Below are 20,035 nucleotides of genomic sequence, written 5' to 3'. Positions count from 1 at the left end.
CACAACCAAAAAAAAAAAAAAAAAAGGATCCTCAAAGACTAGCCCATGGAGAATTGCCTGAATTACTCAGTGAGCTGGGAGTAGAACTTGGCTTGGAATTCATGTCTCTAGGATTCTTTTGAATGCTTAGAAAGCCTCCTTTTTTCAATTACCTTTCTTCTCTTTCTTTCCTTCTTGCTTCCCTGCTCTTGCCCTTCTTGCCTCCACTTCACAGGTAGACACCCACACAAGTATATGTTCTTCCTACTGATGCCTCTCATGTGGTTTTGTTGTTGTTGTTTGTTTTGTTTTTGATCTCTCCCTTTTGAATGTTACAATCTGTAGTCTTGAAGTGGGGCTCTTCATCCCTTACTCTTGGCTCTAGGATTTCTTGACCTTGGCCTCATTGTCCTTTGTGGGTTGATTCCTAGTTGACGACATGTTTACTCACAGAGCCTGATCTGCATTAATACCCTCAAAGCTCCTAGCCTACCTTAACCCTCACAAGTCTGGCCTCAGCTAGGAGAACTCACTCTCCTACTGGAGAATTATGGAATCATTCTGTAGAGATTGAGTAGAAGTTCTACAAATACACTCTAAAAATGCCTTAATAAACATTTTCCAAAACACGGATCATCCCCGACATAATAGATTTGTTTCTCTAAAGCTTCTTGCTGTATTTAAACTTCCTTGTTAAATATTTGAGGACTTTCCTGACAGTCCAGTGGTTAAGACTTCACCTTCCAATGCAGAGAGTATAGGCTTGATCCCTGGTCAGGGAGCTAAGATTCCACATACATTGTGGCCAAAACATAAAAATCAGCAGCAGTATGGTAACAAATTCAATAAAGACTTTTAAAATGGTCCACATCAAGAGAAAATCTTAAAATATTGGATTTCTATGACTAGCACTAGAAACAAGAGACTTTAAACACGGTTCCAAGTGCATTGATATCATCTCCTGACTTAAGTGACTTACTATGTTTTTAATTTCTGAAAATCACTCACACATGAGCATTGAAAGGCTTTAGCTTAGCAGTCTACCCCAGGCCCCTTGGTCCTCCACAGTGAGGCCACATAGTCTCCATTTGAATGACTAGAACAGTCTGAATTTCAGTAGCAGAGGATTTGTTAAGATTGCCGACCAGCAGCTCAGAAGTTTGGTGGAAAGTTGCTCTTCCTGTTTATCCTGCTCAGATGTTGTCCTGTTTTAGTAACTTGCCTTATTCCTCCAGGAATAAGAGACCAAGCCCCCATCTTATGCCTCAGAGCACAAGTCTCATTATTCTACTCTACCTTTGGGGTTTCAGAACTGAGATCCCATCTCTGTTCTCTGAGCTTGGAACTTGGAGAATTCTTATTCTGAATCCCAGTCTCTGGGGTTAGATTTCTCTTACATGTTGACAGAGGCTCCAGTGTCAGCAACCAGCTTGTCTCATTTCCTACCTGTTATGTCATTCATTCATTGATTCCTGGTGGCTCAGACGCAGGGGACATAGGTTGGATCTCTGGGTGGGGAAGATCCCCCAGAGAAGGAAATGACAACCCACTCCAGTATTTTTGCCTGGGAAATTCCATGGACAGAGGAGCTTGGCATGCTATAGTCCACAGGGTCTCAAAGAGTCCGACAGGACTTGACAACTAAATACCAAACAACAAAACAAAAAAAATTCCTGGTGCTATGATTCACCTACCAGGGCCCTGCTGGATCTCCCTAAGGTTCACCTTCTGTCTTCTTCCATCTTACCAATTGTTAATCCAGACTTACCTGCCTATTCCAGGACCCTCACCAGCAGAGTATTTTTCATGAACAAATGTTACAGGTATTCTAACTATTAATTTCAGTTTTTTGTAGTAAAGCAGTTCTAATTTCTCAAAGATCAAAGGTGACAATGGATAGTTTTTCTCTTAATGCTTAACTTTGGCATTTCTAGCAAATTTCTAGGAGAGTTAATAAGTACCATTTATTAGATAATCTTTCCATCCCAATTGAGCTGTAATGCCTCCTTTGTCACACATTAAATTCCTTCATAAGCTTAGGAATTCTGTTAGAAAATAGCTACTTATTTTTAAAGTGCTCTGTTGCTCCAGAAAGTACAACTAAAATTTATAACCAAAAGTAAAACTAATGAGACTTAAACTTAAAGGACTCTTCCTACGTGAACTGTCTAATTCTTTACTCTTAATTTTTTTAAGTGGATTCCCCAACTTGTATATATTTACAAAACCTGGATCCACCCACTCTCTACTTCCAAACCCATCTACCATGCCTCAGCTACGCAGGAAAGCAAGTGCAAGCAACAGTGCCCGTTCTAGGGAATGTCTCCATGCTCTCCCTGTGTGGTCCCTCTATCCCAAGTTCCTGGATTCCTCATGCATACTCTGGGGACAGTATTTGCCTGTCTGATTTGGGCTTTTTCTTTCTGAACGTGGAAACCATGTCTCTGGCTTGGGTTTCCCTTAATGGAAATCAAAACAGAACACTGATCAGAACTTAAAGAGCACAAATAAAATAGGTATCAGTAAAGACACTGGGTTGACAGTAGAAGTTGTTGGAAAGAGCCCAACCCTGAATGTGAGATGACTACTCATTACCCATATGACCTTGAACAAGGTCACTTAACTTTTCTGAGCCTCACTTTTCTCATATATAAAAGGAATTAAAATGGCACAGTAGGTCTCTGACTGGCCTAAAGTCTGGCTGAGGGGCCCTGGAGCCCACCTAGATTTTGAGGCCTGAGCTGACGGGAGCCTTTTCTTGGCATAGTCTCTCAGATGTGATATGCTCAGTCTGGGCCATGAATACATGCCATGAGGTGTTCACAGTGAGAAGTACCAAATGGCGTCATTCTGCCCTGTATAGGTTGATTCAAGAAAAGGTGTATGTGTGTGTGTGTGTGCATGTTTGTGTCTATTGGACCTATATAACATGTCACTAAACCTGAAGTCATAAAATTATAAAATCACAAACATTAGGAAATGATTAGCTTTGATCAATGCTTGATAAGTTAATTCTCAGACATTCTATCACCAAAAGAGCCCTTTATCCCTGTATTACTTATCTTCTTCTTAATGCCTGCAACCTTTCTGTCTCTATCCGGTTTATTGGAATTGCTCTCTCTGAGCTCACCAATGACCTTTAAGCCAGAACAAAAGGTTTTTAATCATACACTATCTTTGGTCTTTTACCAGCATCCAGCAGTCTCTTCTTCATCATCTGTGACAATGCGGAATCCCTGTTCTGCTTCCGACTCTGACAGTTTTCTGTATCATTTTCTGACTCCTGTCTACTTATGTCAACTTCAGCACCTCCTTCTTTGAGGATCATTTTAAAGTGTGTTATCCTTGACATACCCTGAGCAAGTAATTTAAGCATATAGAATCTTTTTGTTTTCTTTAAATCTATAAAAAATTAGGGGTTGGGGGAATTCCCCGGTGGTCCCATGATTAGGATCCCATAATTCCATTTCAGGTGGCACAGGTTTGATCCTTCATGGGGAAGTAAGATCCTGCATTCCACATGGTGCAACCCAAAAAAAAAAAAAATAGAGGTTGGACCAGGCCATTTCTGAATTCTCAATCTCTAAAGTGTCTCATCATGACCTGAGCAGCACAAGCCTGAAGAAAAGTCACCCTGGTTTTCTCATTTATCCTTTGTCATTTCATTAAATAACTAGGTCATAAGCTGCTTGAAGACAAATGCCACTTCTGTAGTGTGGTGCGTGCGTGCTCAGTCATGTCCGACTCTTTGCGACCCCATAGACTGTAGCCTTTCAGGCTCCTCTGTCCACAGGGTTCTTCAGGCAAGAATACTGGAGTGGGTTACCATGCCCGCCTCCAGGGGATCTTCCCAACCCAGGGATTGAACCTGCATTTCCTGCATCTCCTGCATTGCAGGGGGATTCTTTACCGCTGAGCCACTGGGGAATCTCTTGAGACTGTGAGAAGGTTCTTATTTCTTAGTCTACAGACCCAGACAACAAAGAGGGGTGTGTTGTTTTTTTTTCCGCTGTGCTGGGTCTTCAGTGTGGCGTGCAGGGTTCTCTAGTTGTGGTGAGCAGGTTTACTTAGTTGCCCCAAAGCATGTGGGGCTCTTAGTTCCTTGCACCGGAATGGAACCCGTGTCCCTGCATTGGAAGGTGGATTCTTTATCTCTGGACCACCAGGGATACCCCCCCCCCCAAAGAAGTGGGGTAATTTACATAAATTTGATAATTTACATCCACACTGCACCTATAGAGGTTTTAGTTTAGAAACAACCCCTGCTCCTGTTGTGCATCTGGTATCAAAGAACCCGAGTGCTGAGCAGTAGGTGCTATCACACGTTGTGGGGGGTACCGAGTTCTGTCTGGTAGTCCCTGAGCAGGTTGCAGTCGTACATCTCCAGTCCTTCTGGGGTCCGAAGACAGAAGACACTCACGGGGAAGCCACATCTCAGAGCTATCAGTGTTCTCAGATCAGACACTTTTTTACCAAGAAGGGAAATGTCCTCCCTGATGGCCATGGTCTCTTGGGTCACAGCGTTGAACACACAGAGAGTGGGCTTATCTTCCTCCTAAGGGAAGAGAAAAGGAGAGAACTCAGGAATACGTCTTATCTAGGGGTTGGGATGAGGGACAAGCATCTTGGAGTGTTGCTGTCAGTGCCTCTAGCTCCTACAGCACGGGTACTAAGGTTGCAAGCAAGAGCCATTGAGGTGCCTTGACTTCTGGCCTGAGTCTCACGCTTCTGTCTGAAGATATTTGTGAGCCCTGCTGGAGTAGGATATAGCAACTCACTCCAGTATTCTTGCCTGGAGAATCCCATGGATAGAGGAGCCTAGTCCGTGGGGTCACAAAGAAGCGACTTAGCATGGCTTTGAGAAAAGTGAAGGAGACTTGGCAGGGCTTTGAGTCCCTTCTTACTTTTTACCTATGGGCCCAGATACCAAGAGGAGTGGTGATCATATATCCCATGCTCTGCTTCTGGAGGTGTTAGTTTAGTAATAGTTCCTCCATCATGATGTACTTTAATATGGAAATACTGTAGATTCTAAACCTCAGCCAATTAAATTCTTTCTAGGAGGTTGTCTCTGGGGAGTGGGACTGAGCTCAGGGTAGGAGTAGAATTTTGCTTATCATTTTATGCTCTTCCTCTTCTGTATGGTTTGACTTTTTTTTGTTGTTGTTGTTTCCAAATAACTGCATGTATTTACTTTTACTGCTTTAAAAAGGGAAGTACTCGGGAAGATCCCCTGGAGAAGGAAATGGCAACCCACTCCGGTATTCTTGCCTGGAAAATCCCATGGATGGAGGAGTGTGGCAGGCTACATATCATGGGGTCGAAAAGAGTCTGATATGACTAAACGACTTCACTTTCACTTTTCACTAAATAAAAGTGACAAAAGTTTCCTTTGCCTCTTTTGTTTTGTAATCTAAGATGGAACTCAGATATCTGAGAGTTAAGAAGGAATGTTTAGGAGAATATTAATCCGTTAAGACAGTTAAATCAATCAGACCAGAACTAAAAAAATGTAGCAATAGGGGCCAATGGGGAAAGGGTGGGAAGGAAAGGTTACTAAAATTTTCGTTTTACAACCACCACAACAAAAAAGAAACTGGCTTTACTTTCTCTTTAGCGGATTCAGGAAGATCTTGTTTTTCTTTAGCGTGATGCTGCCACAGCAGGTGTCAGCTCACGGAGCTGCCACCCAGGGTCCCAGTAACTGGTTTCACAGGGCCTTGAGCAAAACTGGGAAGCTGGCCTGCCTCCAGGTTCCTCAAGGGACTGCTCCAACGTCACTGCTCCCTTGCCCAACTCCTGCTCCCCTCCCCCTTCTTCCTATCAGAACTGTCTTGGGTTTCTGCAGGAACCCCTCCCTGCTTCAGGTTTGTAATACCTGAAATTCGTTGTGCACCTCCCAGATAACACATTGCCACAATGTGAGCAACATGCAGATATCTCTGAAAGAGCCTTTAAGGAGTAGTGTTATTGATGATCACTTAGGCTGTGGTGCTCTTATCTGAGGTCCATTTCAGGGACTCAGATCACCAGGAGCAGTTCAGCTCTCTTCTGCTGAGCTAATCTGCAGGCAGAGCTGCTCGCTGAATTTTAAGTGCTTAGAACCATTTTCCTCAACAGCTTCTCATAAACTCCCTCAGTAAACACTGAAAGGACATAGGAGTCACCCTTTGTCTTTCATCATGCTCCTGTTTTCCTATAGCTTCATCAAGGCTCCTAACCCATATGATGTTTATAGCCAGGAAGAAATTCCTATGAAATCTGAATAAAAAGATAGGGAGGAAGAGAGAAAAATTATATTTTATGTGATAGTTATTTCTTATTTCTTTTATGATTACTCTGATTTCCCTAAAGTTAGCCCTTGATCTGGGTTTTAATTTATATTTAGAATTAAATGCAGAATGTACCAACAAAACAGCAAAGCCCCAAATCACCCTTAATAACTAACTAACTGCTATTGGATGTTATAAAAATAAGTTTAAAAGGTACTTTTCAGAATATGAATAAATATTTGCCTCCTTCATGCTAACCTAGGTATTTTGGAAACTATCGCTTGAGTTTTGTTCATTGTTGTCACCAGCGCCTAGACTAGTACCCAGTACAGAGTGGACTGTCCATAAATATGTATTGAATAAATAATTCATAACACATCTGGAACACAGTTCTCATTGCACTATTTTAACTCTGTATTTTTACCATTTTATAGCTTTGTTTTTGTAGGAAACCCATATTAAGTTCACTAACCCATTTTAGTTCACTAACCCATTTTAGAAGGATAGAGAAACCAGGTGTGCTGTAGTCCATAGGGTCACAAAGAACTGGACATGACTTTATTGGAAGAACTGATGCTGAGGCTGAAACTCCAATACTTTGGCCACCTTATTTGAAGAGTTGACTCATTGGAAAAGACCCTGATGCTGGGAGGGATTGGGGGCAGGAGGAGAAGGGGACGACAGAGGATGAGATGGCTGGATGGCATCACCTGAGTTTGGGTGAATTCTGGGAGTTGGTGATGGACAGGGAGGCCTGGTGTGCTGCGATTCATGGGGTGGCAAAGAGTCAGACACGACTGAGCGACTGAACTGAACTAATTAAACTAGCAACTGAACAACAGTTTAAGTTCTACTGAGGCATACCAATTGGTGATGCTTCTTCATATTGGTTTTACAGAGAAGAAGCAGGTAACCGTTGATTAACAGCAACTTGATGACTCACCTTATCTATTTATAAAAAAGGCATTTATCTATATAATATCCCTCCCTGAATGTTCTGAACGTTGAAACACTGGTAGTTATACCCAAGAAAGTCAGATGCTGTTAAATAAGCAATTCCATAAACAAACCATTATTGACAAATGTAAAATTAGATTTTCCACTTTACAAGCAAACCAAGGCACCATGGTAAGAGGTACATACACAGTGTCTTACTTTTCAATAAAGAAAATACATAGATCTATTTCATGCATGCGTTCACGCTCAGTTGCTCAGTTACTCTTTGCAACCATATGGACTGTAGCCCACCAGGCTCCTCTGTCCATGGGATTCTCCAGGCAAGAATACTGGAGTGGGTTGCCATGCCCTCCTCTAGGGGATCTTCCTGACCCAGGAATCAAACCTGCATTGCAGGCAAATTCTTTACCGCTAAGCCACAGGGGAAATTCTCTAAATATAATTCTGCCAGAGAAGGAGAAAATAAAGATCATTAAGCATCTGTGGAACTTGGGTTTTTAACTAAACCCTTCATGTTGGCCAGTCCTGTGACTTGTAATCCTATTCTTCCTGGACTCTCTGGAAGAGAGTCTACATTTGATTCTTGTCATTAGTAGTTTAGAACTTTAGGGAAGGTTTAGAGTTCAGTGCAAAGGCAGCTTGTATCACTGTGATGGATGATGCTCAATTGGCAGAAGATATGAAATATTTTTGTAAGTAAAATTATGAACATTGGTTGCTTTGGGGAGGGAAACTGGGGGCCAAAGGTAAGAGAGAGACTTTTTATTGTATATCCTTCTGTAACATTTGAATTGAGCACCATGTGAATGTACTACCTGGTCAAAAATAAATAAAAATTTTAAATAATGAAAATAAAGTCAGTGCTTAGCTAAGTAAAAGTTTATACTATATAGTATATATATACTTAGTTGATACTGTGGCTGCTGCTGCTAAGTTGCTTCAGTTGTGTCCAACTCTATGCGACCCCACCCCATAGACAGCAGCCCACCAGGCTCCCCTGTCCCTGGGATTCTCCAGGCAAGAACACTGGAGTGGGTTGCCATTTCCTTCTCCAAGGCATGAAAGTGAAAAGTGAAAGTGAAGTCGCTCAGTCGTGTCTGACTCTTAGCGACCCCATGGACTGTAGCCCACCAGGCTCCTCCATCCACGGGATTTTCCAGGCAACAGTACTGCAGTGGGGTGCCATTGCCTTCCCTGTAGTTTATACTGCTGCTGCTAAGTCGCTTGAAAGACATTTAAGAAATAACATGGAATTTAATCTGCTTAAATGTATTATACTACTATTTTCTGAATATTAGAGGGAGAAAAGCAGAAGAAATTGTTTTTATTTCCTTTTCTGATGATTAGGTATCTTTCAAAAACATAAAAACAATACCTCTAAAATAAGAAACAAGAAAAGGATGCCCGCTCTTGCCACTCTTATGCAATGTATTGGAAGCTCTAGTCAGAGCAATTAAGCAAAAAAAAAAAAAAAAAGAGAGAGAGAGAGAGATGAAAGGCATTCAAATTGGAAAGGAAGATGTAAAGCTGTCACAATTTATGGATGACTTGATTTTGTATAGAGAAAAGCCTGAAGACTCTACAAAAAAAGCTATTAGAAATAATAAACAAAGTTACAGAGTACAAAATCAACTTTCAAAGATCTAGGGACTTCCTTGATGGTCCAGTGGTTGAGAATCCACTTTGCAATTCAGGGGATGCAAGTTCGATCCCTAGTTGGGGAACTAAGATCCCACATGCCCTGAGGCACCTAAGCTCACGTGCCACAATAAGAGAACCCAAACGCCACAGTGAAGATCCGCTGTGCCACAACTAAAGACCCAATGCATCCAAATAAGTCAGTTCAGTTCAGCCGCTCAGTCGTGTCTGACTCTTTGCAACCACATGGACTGCAGCATGCCAGGCCTCCCTATTCATCACCAATTCCCGGAGTTTACTCAAACTCATGTCCATTGAGTCAGTGATGCAATCCAACCATCTCATCCTCTGTCATCCCCTTCCCCTCCTGCCCCCAATCTTTCCCAGCGTCAGAGTCTTTTCAAATGAGTCAGCTCTTCACATCAGGTGGCCAAAGTATTGGAGTTTCAGCTTCAACATCAGTCCTTCCAATGAACACCCAGGACTGATCTCCTTTAGAATGGACTGGTTGGATGTCCTTGCAGTCCAAGGGACTCTCAAGAGTCTTCTCCAACACCACAGTTCACAAGCATCAATTGTTCGGCATTCAGCTTTCTTCACAGTCCAACTCTCACATCCATACCTGACCACTGGAAAAACCATAGCCTTAACTAGACAGACCTTTGTTGGCAAAGTAATGTCTCTGTGTAATGCCAAATAAGTAAGTAAATATTAAAATGCTACTCTCTCAATTCATCCCACCCTCTCCTTGCCCTTTAAGAGGGAGGAGATATATATATACTTATGGCTGATTCATGTTGTATGGCAGAAACCAGCAGAACAATTACCATCCAAAGGGAAAAAAAAAAGAACAAATAAAAGACAAAAAATCTGTTGCATTTCTAAATGCTAACAATGAATTAGCAGAAAGAGAAATTAAGAAAGCAATCCCATTTATAATCACAATGAAAAGGATAAAATACCTAGGAACAAATTTAACCAAGGAGGTGAAAGACTTGTACACTGAAAGCTCTAAAACTGTTGAATGAAACTGAAGACAACACAAAGAAATAGAAAGATAATCCATTAATTCTAAGAATCAGTATGATCAGACACCTGAAACTAACACAACATTGTAAATCAACTGTACGCCAATAAAGTTTTTTTTAAAGTTGACTGGTTGTGACAGAGAGTATATGGCCTACAAATCCTAAAATATTTACTATCTAACCTTCTGCAAAGAAAAAAACCCCAAAACTTTGCCAATTCTTATGTTAGATAATTATATCTCAGCAATGTTGAAAATCCTGGCTTGAGTATTACCATAGTTTTGTAAGAGAATGTTGTTCTTGCTTCATAATACACACTTAAGTATTTAGAAAAAAAGTCAACATTATTAAAATGTTCATAATAACTAAAACAGTCTACAGAGTCAATGCAATCTCCATCGAGGTCCCAAGGACATTTCTCATAGAACTGGAACAACAACAACAAAAAAATCCTAAAACTTATATGGAACTACAGAAGATACTGAATAGCCAAAGCAGTTTGGAGACAAAAAGAACAAAAAAGTTGAAGATATCACACATTCTGGTTTCAAACTATACTACAAAGCTATATTAATAAAAATGGCATGGTATTGACAAAAATAGATTCATGGAATAGAATCGAGAGCTCCAAAATAAACCCACACATATATGGACAATTAATTTACACGAAAGGACTAAAGAATATAAAATGGAGAAAGGATGGTCTCTTCAATAAATGTTGAGAAAACTGGAAAACCACATGCAAAAAAAGAAGAAAGAAAAAAGAAAGAAACTACATCAATATCTCCTACCATGCACAAAAGTCAACTCAAAATAGATTAAAGACTTAAATGTAGGACCTGAAACCATAAAATGGAATAGAAGAGAACATAGGCAGTATGCTCTTGGACATTAGTCTTAGTAATATCTTTCTAGGTATGTCTCCTCAGGCAAGGGAAACAAAAGGAAAACAGTACTACATCAAACTATCGAACTAAAAAGCCTCTGCACAGCAAAACAGTAATTCAAAAACATATAGGTACCCCTGCCCGTGTTCATTGCAGCATCATTTACCATAGCCAAGATATGGAAACAAGCCTAAATGCCCATCAACAAAAGAATGGATAAAGAAGATGTGGTGTTGTGTGTGTGTATATATGTATGTATATATATATGTGTGTGTGTGTGTGTATATATATGTATATATATTTATGTGTGTGTGTGTGTGTGTGTGTGTGTACAATGGAACTATTTGGCCATAAAATTATTAAATCTTGCCATTTACAACAACATGATGGACCCAGAGGATTTTATGCTAAGTAAAATCAGACAGATGGAGAAAGACAAATATCATATGATTTCACTCCATGTGGAATACAAAAAGCAAACTAGCGACACCAAAAAAATGAACAAATCAAACCAAAGACATAGATACAATGAACAGAGTAGTGGTTAGCAGACAGGAAGAAGTGGAGGTAAAGGGGTATGACGTGGGTAAAGGGGATCAGTGGTACAGAGATGAATGGAAACTAAATTTCTAGTGACAAGCATGTTATAGAGTTTACAAAAGTAGAAATATAATATTGTATGCATTAAAATTATATAATATTATAAACAAATGTTGTGGCAATGAAAAATAAACTTTAAAGATATATGAACAAATGCTTATAAGATATTACAAACACATATAAAAATATGGTCTTTTTATTTACCTAAATGGGGATCAAACAATGTTTATTTTTCTGTGACTTATCTTTACTACATAATAGTAGATATTTTAGAATATTCCTTTTAAAAATAGACTTCCCAGTTAGTCTATCAGTAAAATGCATGAAAACAAAGAGTTAGCTTTAGCTACCATTAACATTTTCTAAATGCTAAATATGAGAAAATTAGTGCCCTGTTTAGCCAAGAATATGTACCTTACTATGTTCCTTGAGGTTGGTGTTTTCATATGGAGTAGAGAACTAGTACTGAATACTATTTCTATCTTAGAGAGCAACTCTTATATTGCTTGTCTCTTTGAGAAATTGTTAAAAGTTAAGGATCCTTCGCCCTAAAAGTCTCCAGGTACATAGTTTTGCATATTTTGCCATTTTAGGATTTTGTTCTTAAAGCCCAGCCATGGATCCCAAATTAAGCACCACTGATTATGGACAGTATAAATGGAAAATGCTGTCTCTGTTTGTACGTACAGCTAATTCATGAATGGCTGTGCTGATGAATTTGAGTGTAGAAACTGCCCCTTCATTTTTATTGTTACGGAGAATTTCTTCCCTTTCCTCATTCCCATAATCCACTGTAAGCCCAAAGAAGTGGCTTAACCTTCTTTCTCTCACATCAGTATTCTAGATCTGCTCCTCGGTCTTGCTTCCATATTGGTTTAGGGGTTGCTCTGTGATGACTATTTTGGGGCAGGCAACTTATGGGGAAAGAGGAGGGAAGGGAAAAAAGGGGTCAATGAGGGAACTCTATCCAGTCTCCATGCCTTGTTTGCCTTACTGCATGGATTTTTGCCTAAGACTAGTTTTACAAGTGGAAGAGAGGGCAAAGCAAGAAGAGAAAACCTCTTCCTAAGTTATGAAATCACTTTGGTTGTATTATCCATAAGAAAGGGAAATCGCTCAGTCATGTCCAACTCTTTGGGACCCCATGGACTGTAGCCCACCAGGCTCCTCCGTCCATGGGATTTTCCAGGCAGGAGTACTGGAGTGGGTTGTCATTTCCTTCTCCAGGGGATCAAGGGATCTTCCCCACCCAGGAATCGAACCCAGGTCTCCTGCATCGTAGGCAGACGTTTTACCATCTGAGCCACGAGGGAAGTCCGTAAGTTTATTCAAAATGAGGTAGACATCTTGGACAAATGTTACTCTGTTCATCCATCATACCTTAACAAAGCATTTGAGAGTTGAACAAAAAGATATTCCAACATCAGCAAGACTCCAGCTGTCCTTTAGAGCTGCTCCAGCATACGTCAGCTCCAGATACCTCCTGCCTTGTTCATCTTCAGAGAGAGGAATGTGGAAATAATCCTTTAAAATCAATAGCATATTATGAAAACAGCACATCTCTACATTACTAGACCAGCCATGTAATCTCTTTTCTTTTACATTTTCCACTGAGTATTATAAAATTGTTTAGGAGAGAAGGAAGAAGTCTTAGACAGGGGTTCTTAACTTAAAGTCTTTAGATATTCCCAAAAGTTTATGGATAGAATTTAGATGGGAAAAACTGTATTTGGGTTTTATTAACTCCAAATAAAATTGGAATTTTCCTTATGTATATAGGCAACAAACTAAAGTAGCCATAATTGCCTGTTCCTGTGACTTTGTCACCAATAGAAATCACAGATAGCTTCATATCCCATTATAGTTGCTGCAGATATCTCAAAATACTTATACTGATCTCCTTTGAAACTATAATAGTTATGAGACACACTTCAAACACTTGCTGTGTTAATAAGGAAACCCACATGTCACCAATTTGTTTTCTAATTTTTGAAAATTGAATTTCAATATAACTGGTTTCCTTTTTGTGGATATGCATTTTATTTTATACATTTAAAAAGGAGTCCATAGGCTTCACCAGACTGCCTAAGGGATCCATGACACATAAAGGTTAAGAGCCTCTATGTTAGAAGATCTAGATTTTAGAGCTCATAGTAATTACTAAATATCATATAACTATGATTCAATAAATGCTCCTCAGCAAGTGGGAATAAATCATCTCCAGTTAAATACCATTTGATGGTCAGTTCCTAAATATTTGTCTTAATTTCCCACTTTAGAGTGAGTATTTATAAGAAACTTTTAAGAAAAGTACTGCACCCAAATTATTTCTTATTCTGGCTCCGTGATCCTAGGTTAAATGGTCAACCTCTCTGAACTGCAGTTATTCCTGGATGCAAAGTGACACTGTAGCCCCAAAGTCCCCTCTGCATCCCAAGTCCTTTGGTTCTTTATAGTTGCTTGCTCTACACACAAGCCATTGTCTGATAACTGGCATGTTCTACTTACCTAGCCTAGAGGTAGTGTTTTGTTTTTCTCCTTTTATGAAGAATTGCAGTACTACTATCTGGCCAATGCACAAACTTATGAATCTTATAAAGAGAAGTTAAACTTTTCCCCCCCCTGAGAATTTTCCTGTCTAGCATATTTACAGTTAACATTATCTAACAAATGATTATGTAAGCAAACAATGATATTTTCAAGTAGTTTTACTTCCCTGTTTGCTGAAAATGTACCCAATAATATCTTTACCCCACATACAGTTTAAACTTCACTGCGTAGTTAAAATTAATACACATCTTAGTGGCTCAGGGACAAAATACGTACCTTTATCATCAGCTTGACAGCCTCCACAGTTTTGTCTGTTGAAACATCAAACGGTTCAAAAGATCCCTCAAAGGCTATGAAAATTCTCATTTTCTCAAAAGAAGAAGCTTTTCCCCAAAATTCTATTGTATAGCTGGGAGAATCTCAATTCACAATTAAAAATGATGGCCGGGGCCACTGTTACTGTCCAGCCTCAAAGGCGAGCTGAGAGAACGTGGAGAGAGCAGTCGTGCAGTGCCGCAGTCTCGGGTGACACTCGCAGCAGCTCCGGTGGAGGAAATGAATCTCTGCAGATGGCATTAGTCAACAGCCACCTGTTCCTCTATTAGGGAAACCAGCATGCTTGACAATGGTTGAGGCAAGTGTGAACAGGTGTCAAGCATGTAACACAAAAATGCCACATGTGAATTATAATTTGTGATGTGACCACCATCCACTGACCCTTGAATCCACAGTCGCCCAAGTACAACTGACCAAATGACCCTTTGAAAGAGGTATTTGATTGGGATGCCTTGACACAGAGTAAAGCAAAACAGAGTTGATTTTCTTGAATGTGACCATCCTGGAAGTTCTCTGTAAATAACTCTGAGCTGAAGCATTCTGGTTTCCATAACAACTTTGTGTACTTGCTCCCCGGCGGTATTTCTAATCCTGCCACGGGGTACAGAACAATACCCACTTGCACCAGGGAGATGAATGTGTAGGCAAATGACTCTGTGGTTTCCCCTTCTCTGCATAATAGGATCTGCCCAATAACAACACAATACAGTTGGTATTTCTTTTAGTCCTTGCCCTTATGTTATTTAGAACAATTTACCATTGTTATCTCCTTCAACTTCCCTTAGTGTTGGTGGAAAATATTTCAAACCCCTCTCAAAAAAATGAGCAAACATATTAAGCACTATTACTCAAGTTTATAGAGTAAGCATTTTACTGGAGCTTAATTCTGACTCTCCTTTGAAATCCACAGTATTATACACCTTGTTTAATGTTATTATGTCTGATCATTTTTTCATATACATAAATCCTGTTTTCTTCCTGAAATTCCTCCCAATCTGGGACAGAATCCCTATCTTACATTTCTTTTTATTCTTAACAGCACTTAGCATAATGTCAGTCACATGAGAGGTGCTCAGTAAATTTAACTCTTGATTAATTCTATTCTGATTCCCAGTCTGAGTTCCAATTATAAGAAACTTGAGAAAATGGAAAACATAAAATGGTAAAGGATTTCATCCCCAAACTGATTATTTTGCCTCATATGTTTCAAGTGTTGCAATGTGATGATACCTTCTTATGCTTTCAACATTTTGATTGAAAGAATATTAAGACAGGAAGTAGTTTTAACACTGTTTTGGTGTCTTGCTTACCCTCCCTCACCCCCTCCAGCTGCAGTTACTGTTGACTGCTAAAGGCTTATAGCTACACCATGTTTTCCAAAGAATTGCCCACAGTTGATGGGAGCTGTCTTGCCAGGAAAGCTAAGCACTCCCTTCAATAATTGACCTCAGAAGTCATTTTGTAGCCCACTGTCTTACATCAAGGGGTGAAAATTCTGCAAAGAATCCCTGCGGAACAGGCCATAGCTAGACTTTAACTGAGATTACATTTTTCCTTCGCTCTTTGTTTTTTCCCAATCCTGCATAATTCTCTTCCTTTCTAAGGTTTTCTTTTCTTTTTATTTATTTATTTATCTTTGGCTTCTCTGAGTCTTTGTTGCTTTGCATGGAGTTTTCTCTAATTGCACTTCCCTGGTGGTCTAGACAGTAAAGAATCTGCCTACAATGCAGGAGACCCAGGTTCACTCCCTGAGTTGGGAAGATCCCCCAGAGAAGGGAATGGCAACCCACTTCAGTATTCTTGCCTGGAGAATTCCATGGATAGATGGGCCTGGAGGGCTATAGTCTGTGGGGTCACAAATCATCAGAGCAGACTAAGTGACTAACACTTTCACTTTTCTCTAGTTGCTGCAAGTGGAGGCTACTCTTTGTTGTGGTGCCCATTGCATTGCGCAGGCTTCTCGTTGTGAAGCTCAAGTTCTAGGCCCACAGGCTTCAGTATTTGGAGCACATAGGCTCAGTAGTTGTGGCTCACCAGCTTCGTTGCTTCACAGCATGAGGAATCTTCTTGGATCAGGGATTGAACCCATGTCCCCTGCATTGGCAGGCCGATTATTATACACTGCGCCACCAGAGACGTCCCAGGTTTTCTTGAAGAGTACTCCCTCGGTAACTGGCACACATCCCAACCCCTGTCTCAGGCTCTGCTTTCAGAGACCAACTTAGGGCAGAGAAACCTAAAGGTCATGTGTGCATGCTAAGTCACTTCAGTCGTGTCCAACTCTTTGCCGCCCTGTGGACTGTAGCCCACCAGGCTTCTCTGTCCACGGGATTCTCCAAGCAAGAACACTGGAGTGGGTTGTCATGCCTTTCCCCAGGGGATCTTCCCATCCCAGGAATCGAACCTGCTTCTCCAGCACCTCCTGCATTGCAGGTGGATTCTTTACAGCTGAGCCACCAGGGAAACAGAAAGAAGCTCATATTCGTTAAGAAATCACAACCAAGTACTTTATAATTTCCTGAGCTGCTTATTTTCTTACCCATGTATAGTTTTGTCTTCTAGTTTTGTGGACTTGGCCTTTGGAGTAAATGCTTAGCTCTGGTACGCATGATTGGCCTCTGGTCTAGTTGGTTGCCAGGCCCTGACTTGTGTGGAGCTGCCAGCTGCTGGTTGGTGGGCTGGGTCCTGAGGTGCTGGCTGAAGAGCCCCAGGAGGCCCCAGGGCCAGTGCTGACCCACTGGTGAGTGAAAACTGGTTCTGAAGTAAGTGATTGTGGGGCAGATCTAGTGTTAGCCTGCTGGTGGGTGGGCTCATTTCCTGACATGGCTGGCTGCATCTTCTGGGGTGTTCTAAAGCAGGTGCTGGCCTACAGATGATTGGGCTAGATTCCAGGGCAGCTAGTTGAGGGATCCAAAGTGTCTTGGAACTGGTGCTGTCCTGCTGGTGGGCAGAGCTGGGGCCCAGGGGTTTCTGGGGCTCATGCCCACTGGTGTGTGAGGCTGGTCCTTTGGTGGTGGAATAGAGTCCTGTGGTTGCTGGCTGTAGGGAACCTGGGCTTAGTGTCGGTACACTTGTGTGTGGGTTTGAGTCCTGAGCCCTCTGATGGACCAGGCTGTGTCCTAGGGAGACTGTGGACTCAAGAGTTCCTTTCGGCAGCCTCCCTGCTGGTGGGTGGAGCTGTGTTCCTGCTCAGCCAGTTGCCTGGCCTGAGGCATTCTAGTATGTACGGTGTTTACTGTACCGGTGGCTGTGGCTGGGTCCCAGTTTGGGTAAGCTAGAGAAAGGATTCCAAATTGGCACTTGCCAGCACCAGGGCCCTCCTGGTAGAATGGAACTCCCAAAGTGGCTATCAGCAGGGTGAGCTTCAGCTGTTCCTGACTCTGGGAGACTCTCCAAGATCAGCAAGTGGGTCTGACCCAGGCTCCTTTCAGATTACCACTTCTGCTCTGGGTCCTGGAGTGTTGAGATTTTGTTGTACCTGCTTTAAGAATGGAGTCTCTGTTTCCTACCATCCTCTAGCTCTCCTGAAAAATAAGCCCTCTGGCCTTCAAAGCCAGATGTTCTGGGGGCTCATCTTCTCAGTGTGGGAACCCTGGGTTGAAGCCTGATGTGGGACTGGAAACCCTTGCTCCCCAGGGAGAACCTCTACAATTGTCATGATCTCTCATTTGTCGGTCACCTGCCCAGGGGTTTTGAATTTTGACTATAGTGCCTCTCTACCCAGCTCCTTGTGGTTCCTTCTTTATATCTTTAGGTGTAGACGATCTTTTCTGCTAGATTACAGTCTTTCTCATCTGTAGTTGCTCTGTAAATTGTTTTAATTTTGATGTGCTCCTGAGAGGAGCTGATGTCCTCCTACTCTACCATCTTGACCATTTAGCCAAAATGTTCTGACAAGAGAAATAAAATTGAAAAGGGCAAGTAAAATTACCCCATCATAGAAGACATAATTATAAACCAATAAATCATGGCAATCAAAAATTTTAAAAATATTTATTTATTTATTTGGCTCTGTCGGGTCTTAATTGCAGCAAATGGTATTGATCTTTTGTTGAGGTACACAGACTCTCTAGTTGGGGTGCGTGGGCTTAGTTGCTCCGTAGCATGTAGGATCTGAGTTCCCTGACCAGGGATTAAACCAGTGTTCCTTGCATTGTAAGGTGGATTCTTAACCACCTTCCCTGGACCACCCGGGAAGTACTGAACTTTTAAGACTACTACAAATAATAAAGTAATTCAACTAGGTGGCTGTATTTATATTAATACACAGAAATTAATAGTTTTCTAGAAACAAATGACTGATATAGAATATAATGGAAGAAAATACTCCATTTATAAGAAGAAAAAAAGATAATATGTTAGGAGTAAACAACAGGAAACATGTAAGAAGTGTATAAAATTTAAAACTTAACCAATAAATATAAAAGACTTGAAGAAGTGGACTTGCGTACCATGACTTCAGAAGAAAGGTTCAAAACCATTAAGTCATCAATTTTTCTAAAGTGAAAAGTCAGGTGAAGTTGTTAGTTGCTCAGATGTGTCCAACCCTTTTACCATGGACTGTAGTTCAACCTATGGACTGTAGCCCACCAGGCTTTTCTGTCCAGGGGACTTCCCAGGCAAGAATACTGGAATGGGTTGCCATTCCCTTATTCAGGGGATCTTCCCAACCCAGGGATTGAACCTGGGTCTCCTGCATTGTAGGCAGATACTTTACCATCTGAGCCATCAGGGAAGCATTCTAAAGTTAATATAAAAGTAACTTCCTGAGCTAGTATATAAATTTAAAACATAAATTAAAAAAATCCTAACACGGGCTTTCCCCAGCTTTATTGAATGTAAAGGTGTAATGGTATATGTATATACCATTTTGAGATGATTTTGAGATGATTACCACAATAAAGTTAGTTAACACATCCATCATCTCACACACTACTTCTTTTAATAGTGAGAACATTTAAGATCTACTTGTAGCAACTTTCAAATATCTAATACAGGACTTCCCTAGTGGTCTAGTGGTCAAGAATCTATCTGCCTGCCAATATAGGGGACACAGGTTCAATCCCTGGTCTGGGAAGATTCCACATCCAGTGGGCCATCTAAGCTTATGTGCCACAAGTACTTGAGCCTGTGCATTCTAGAGCCCGAGCCCTGCTACAAGAGAAGTCACCGCAGTGAGAAGCCTGTGCATCACAACTAGAGAGTAGCTCCCTCCCACCGCAGCACCGAAACTAGAGAAGGCCCTTGCACAGCAATGAGAATCCAGCACAGCCCCCCAAAATAGACATAGTAATATATATGTGTGTGTGTGTATATATATATATATATATATATGTATATATATTTAATGTCACATGGTAAATAGTATTGTAAAGGAATGCTGAGTAATCAATGGTCCTCTACAGTAAAATTTACCTTAGTAGTATAGGCTTTGGGTTGAAAATTCTCAATGCTGATGTGTTGAGAAAAACTGAGAGCATCTGTTTTTAATATACAATTATGCTTTTATAGTTGTAACTTTTAAAATATGTTACTGAATTCCATTCTTTTCATTATGCATTAATATGCATTAATAATACATTATGCATTAATACTTTTCATTTATGCATTAAGAAAGCATAAATGTGCATTTGAATTACCTGATAATCCTCTTAATATATGGATTCTCATTGAACGGTTCTCAAGTGGGCCTGAGATTTTCAATTCTAACAGATTCATGGACCAAACTTTAAATGGCAAGGAACTAGAAGCTATATGGAGAATTTTTAAAAAGTAATTATAAAGAAAA

General features: G+C 40.7%; 1 protein-coding gene and 1 non-coding gene across 2 annotated transcripts in view; both read right to left on the bottom strand.

Annotated features, from left to right (window-relative positions):
* Nucleotides 1–14,444, bottom strand: part of ANKUB1 (ankyrin repeat and ubiquitin domain containing 1) — a 29,190-nt gene extending 14,746 nt beyond the window's left edge. The window contains exons 1-3 of the mRNA XM_010858105.1: nt 14,188–14,444; nt 12,742–12,885; nt 4,318–4,534 (exon numbers count right to left, since the gene is read on the bottom strand). Coding sequence (XP_010856407.1) covers nt 4,318–4,534; nt 12,742–12,885; nt 14,188–14,277 — 451 coding nt within the window. The 5' untranslated portion in view covers nt 14,278–14,444. The remainder of the gene's footprint in view (nt 1–4,317; nt 4,535–12,741; nt 12,886–14,187) is intronic.
* A 4,466-nt stretch (nt 14,445–18,910) lies between these two features.
* On the bottom strand, nt 18,911–18,982 carry TRNAC-ACA. The gene has a single exon. It is a non-coding gene; the product is annotated as a tRNA-Cys (tRNA).
* Between the last annotated feature and the right edge of the window lie 1,053 nt (nt 18,983–20,035).

The sequence above is a fragment of the Bison bison genome, unplaced genomic scaffold (genome assembly GCF_000754665.1).
Source record: "Bison bison bison isolate TAMUID 2011002044 unplaced genomic scaffold, Bison_UMD1.0 scf7180017864384, whole genome shotgun sequence".
NCBI classification, from domain to species: Eukaryota; Metazoa; Chordata; class Mammalia; order Artiodactyla; family Bovidae; genus Bison; species Bison bison.
This window is presented reverse-complemented; position numbering and strand designations above follow the sequence as displayed.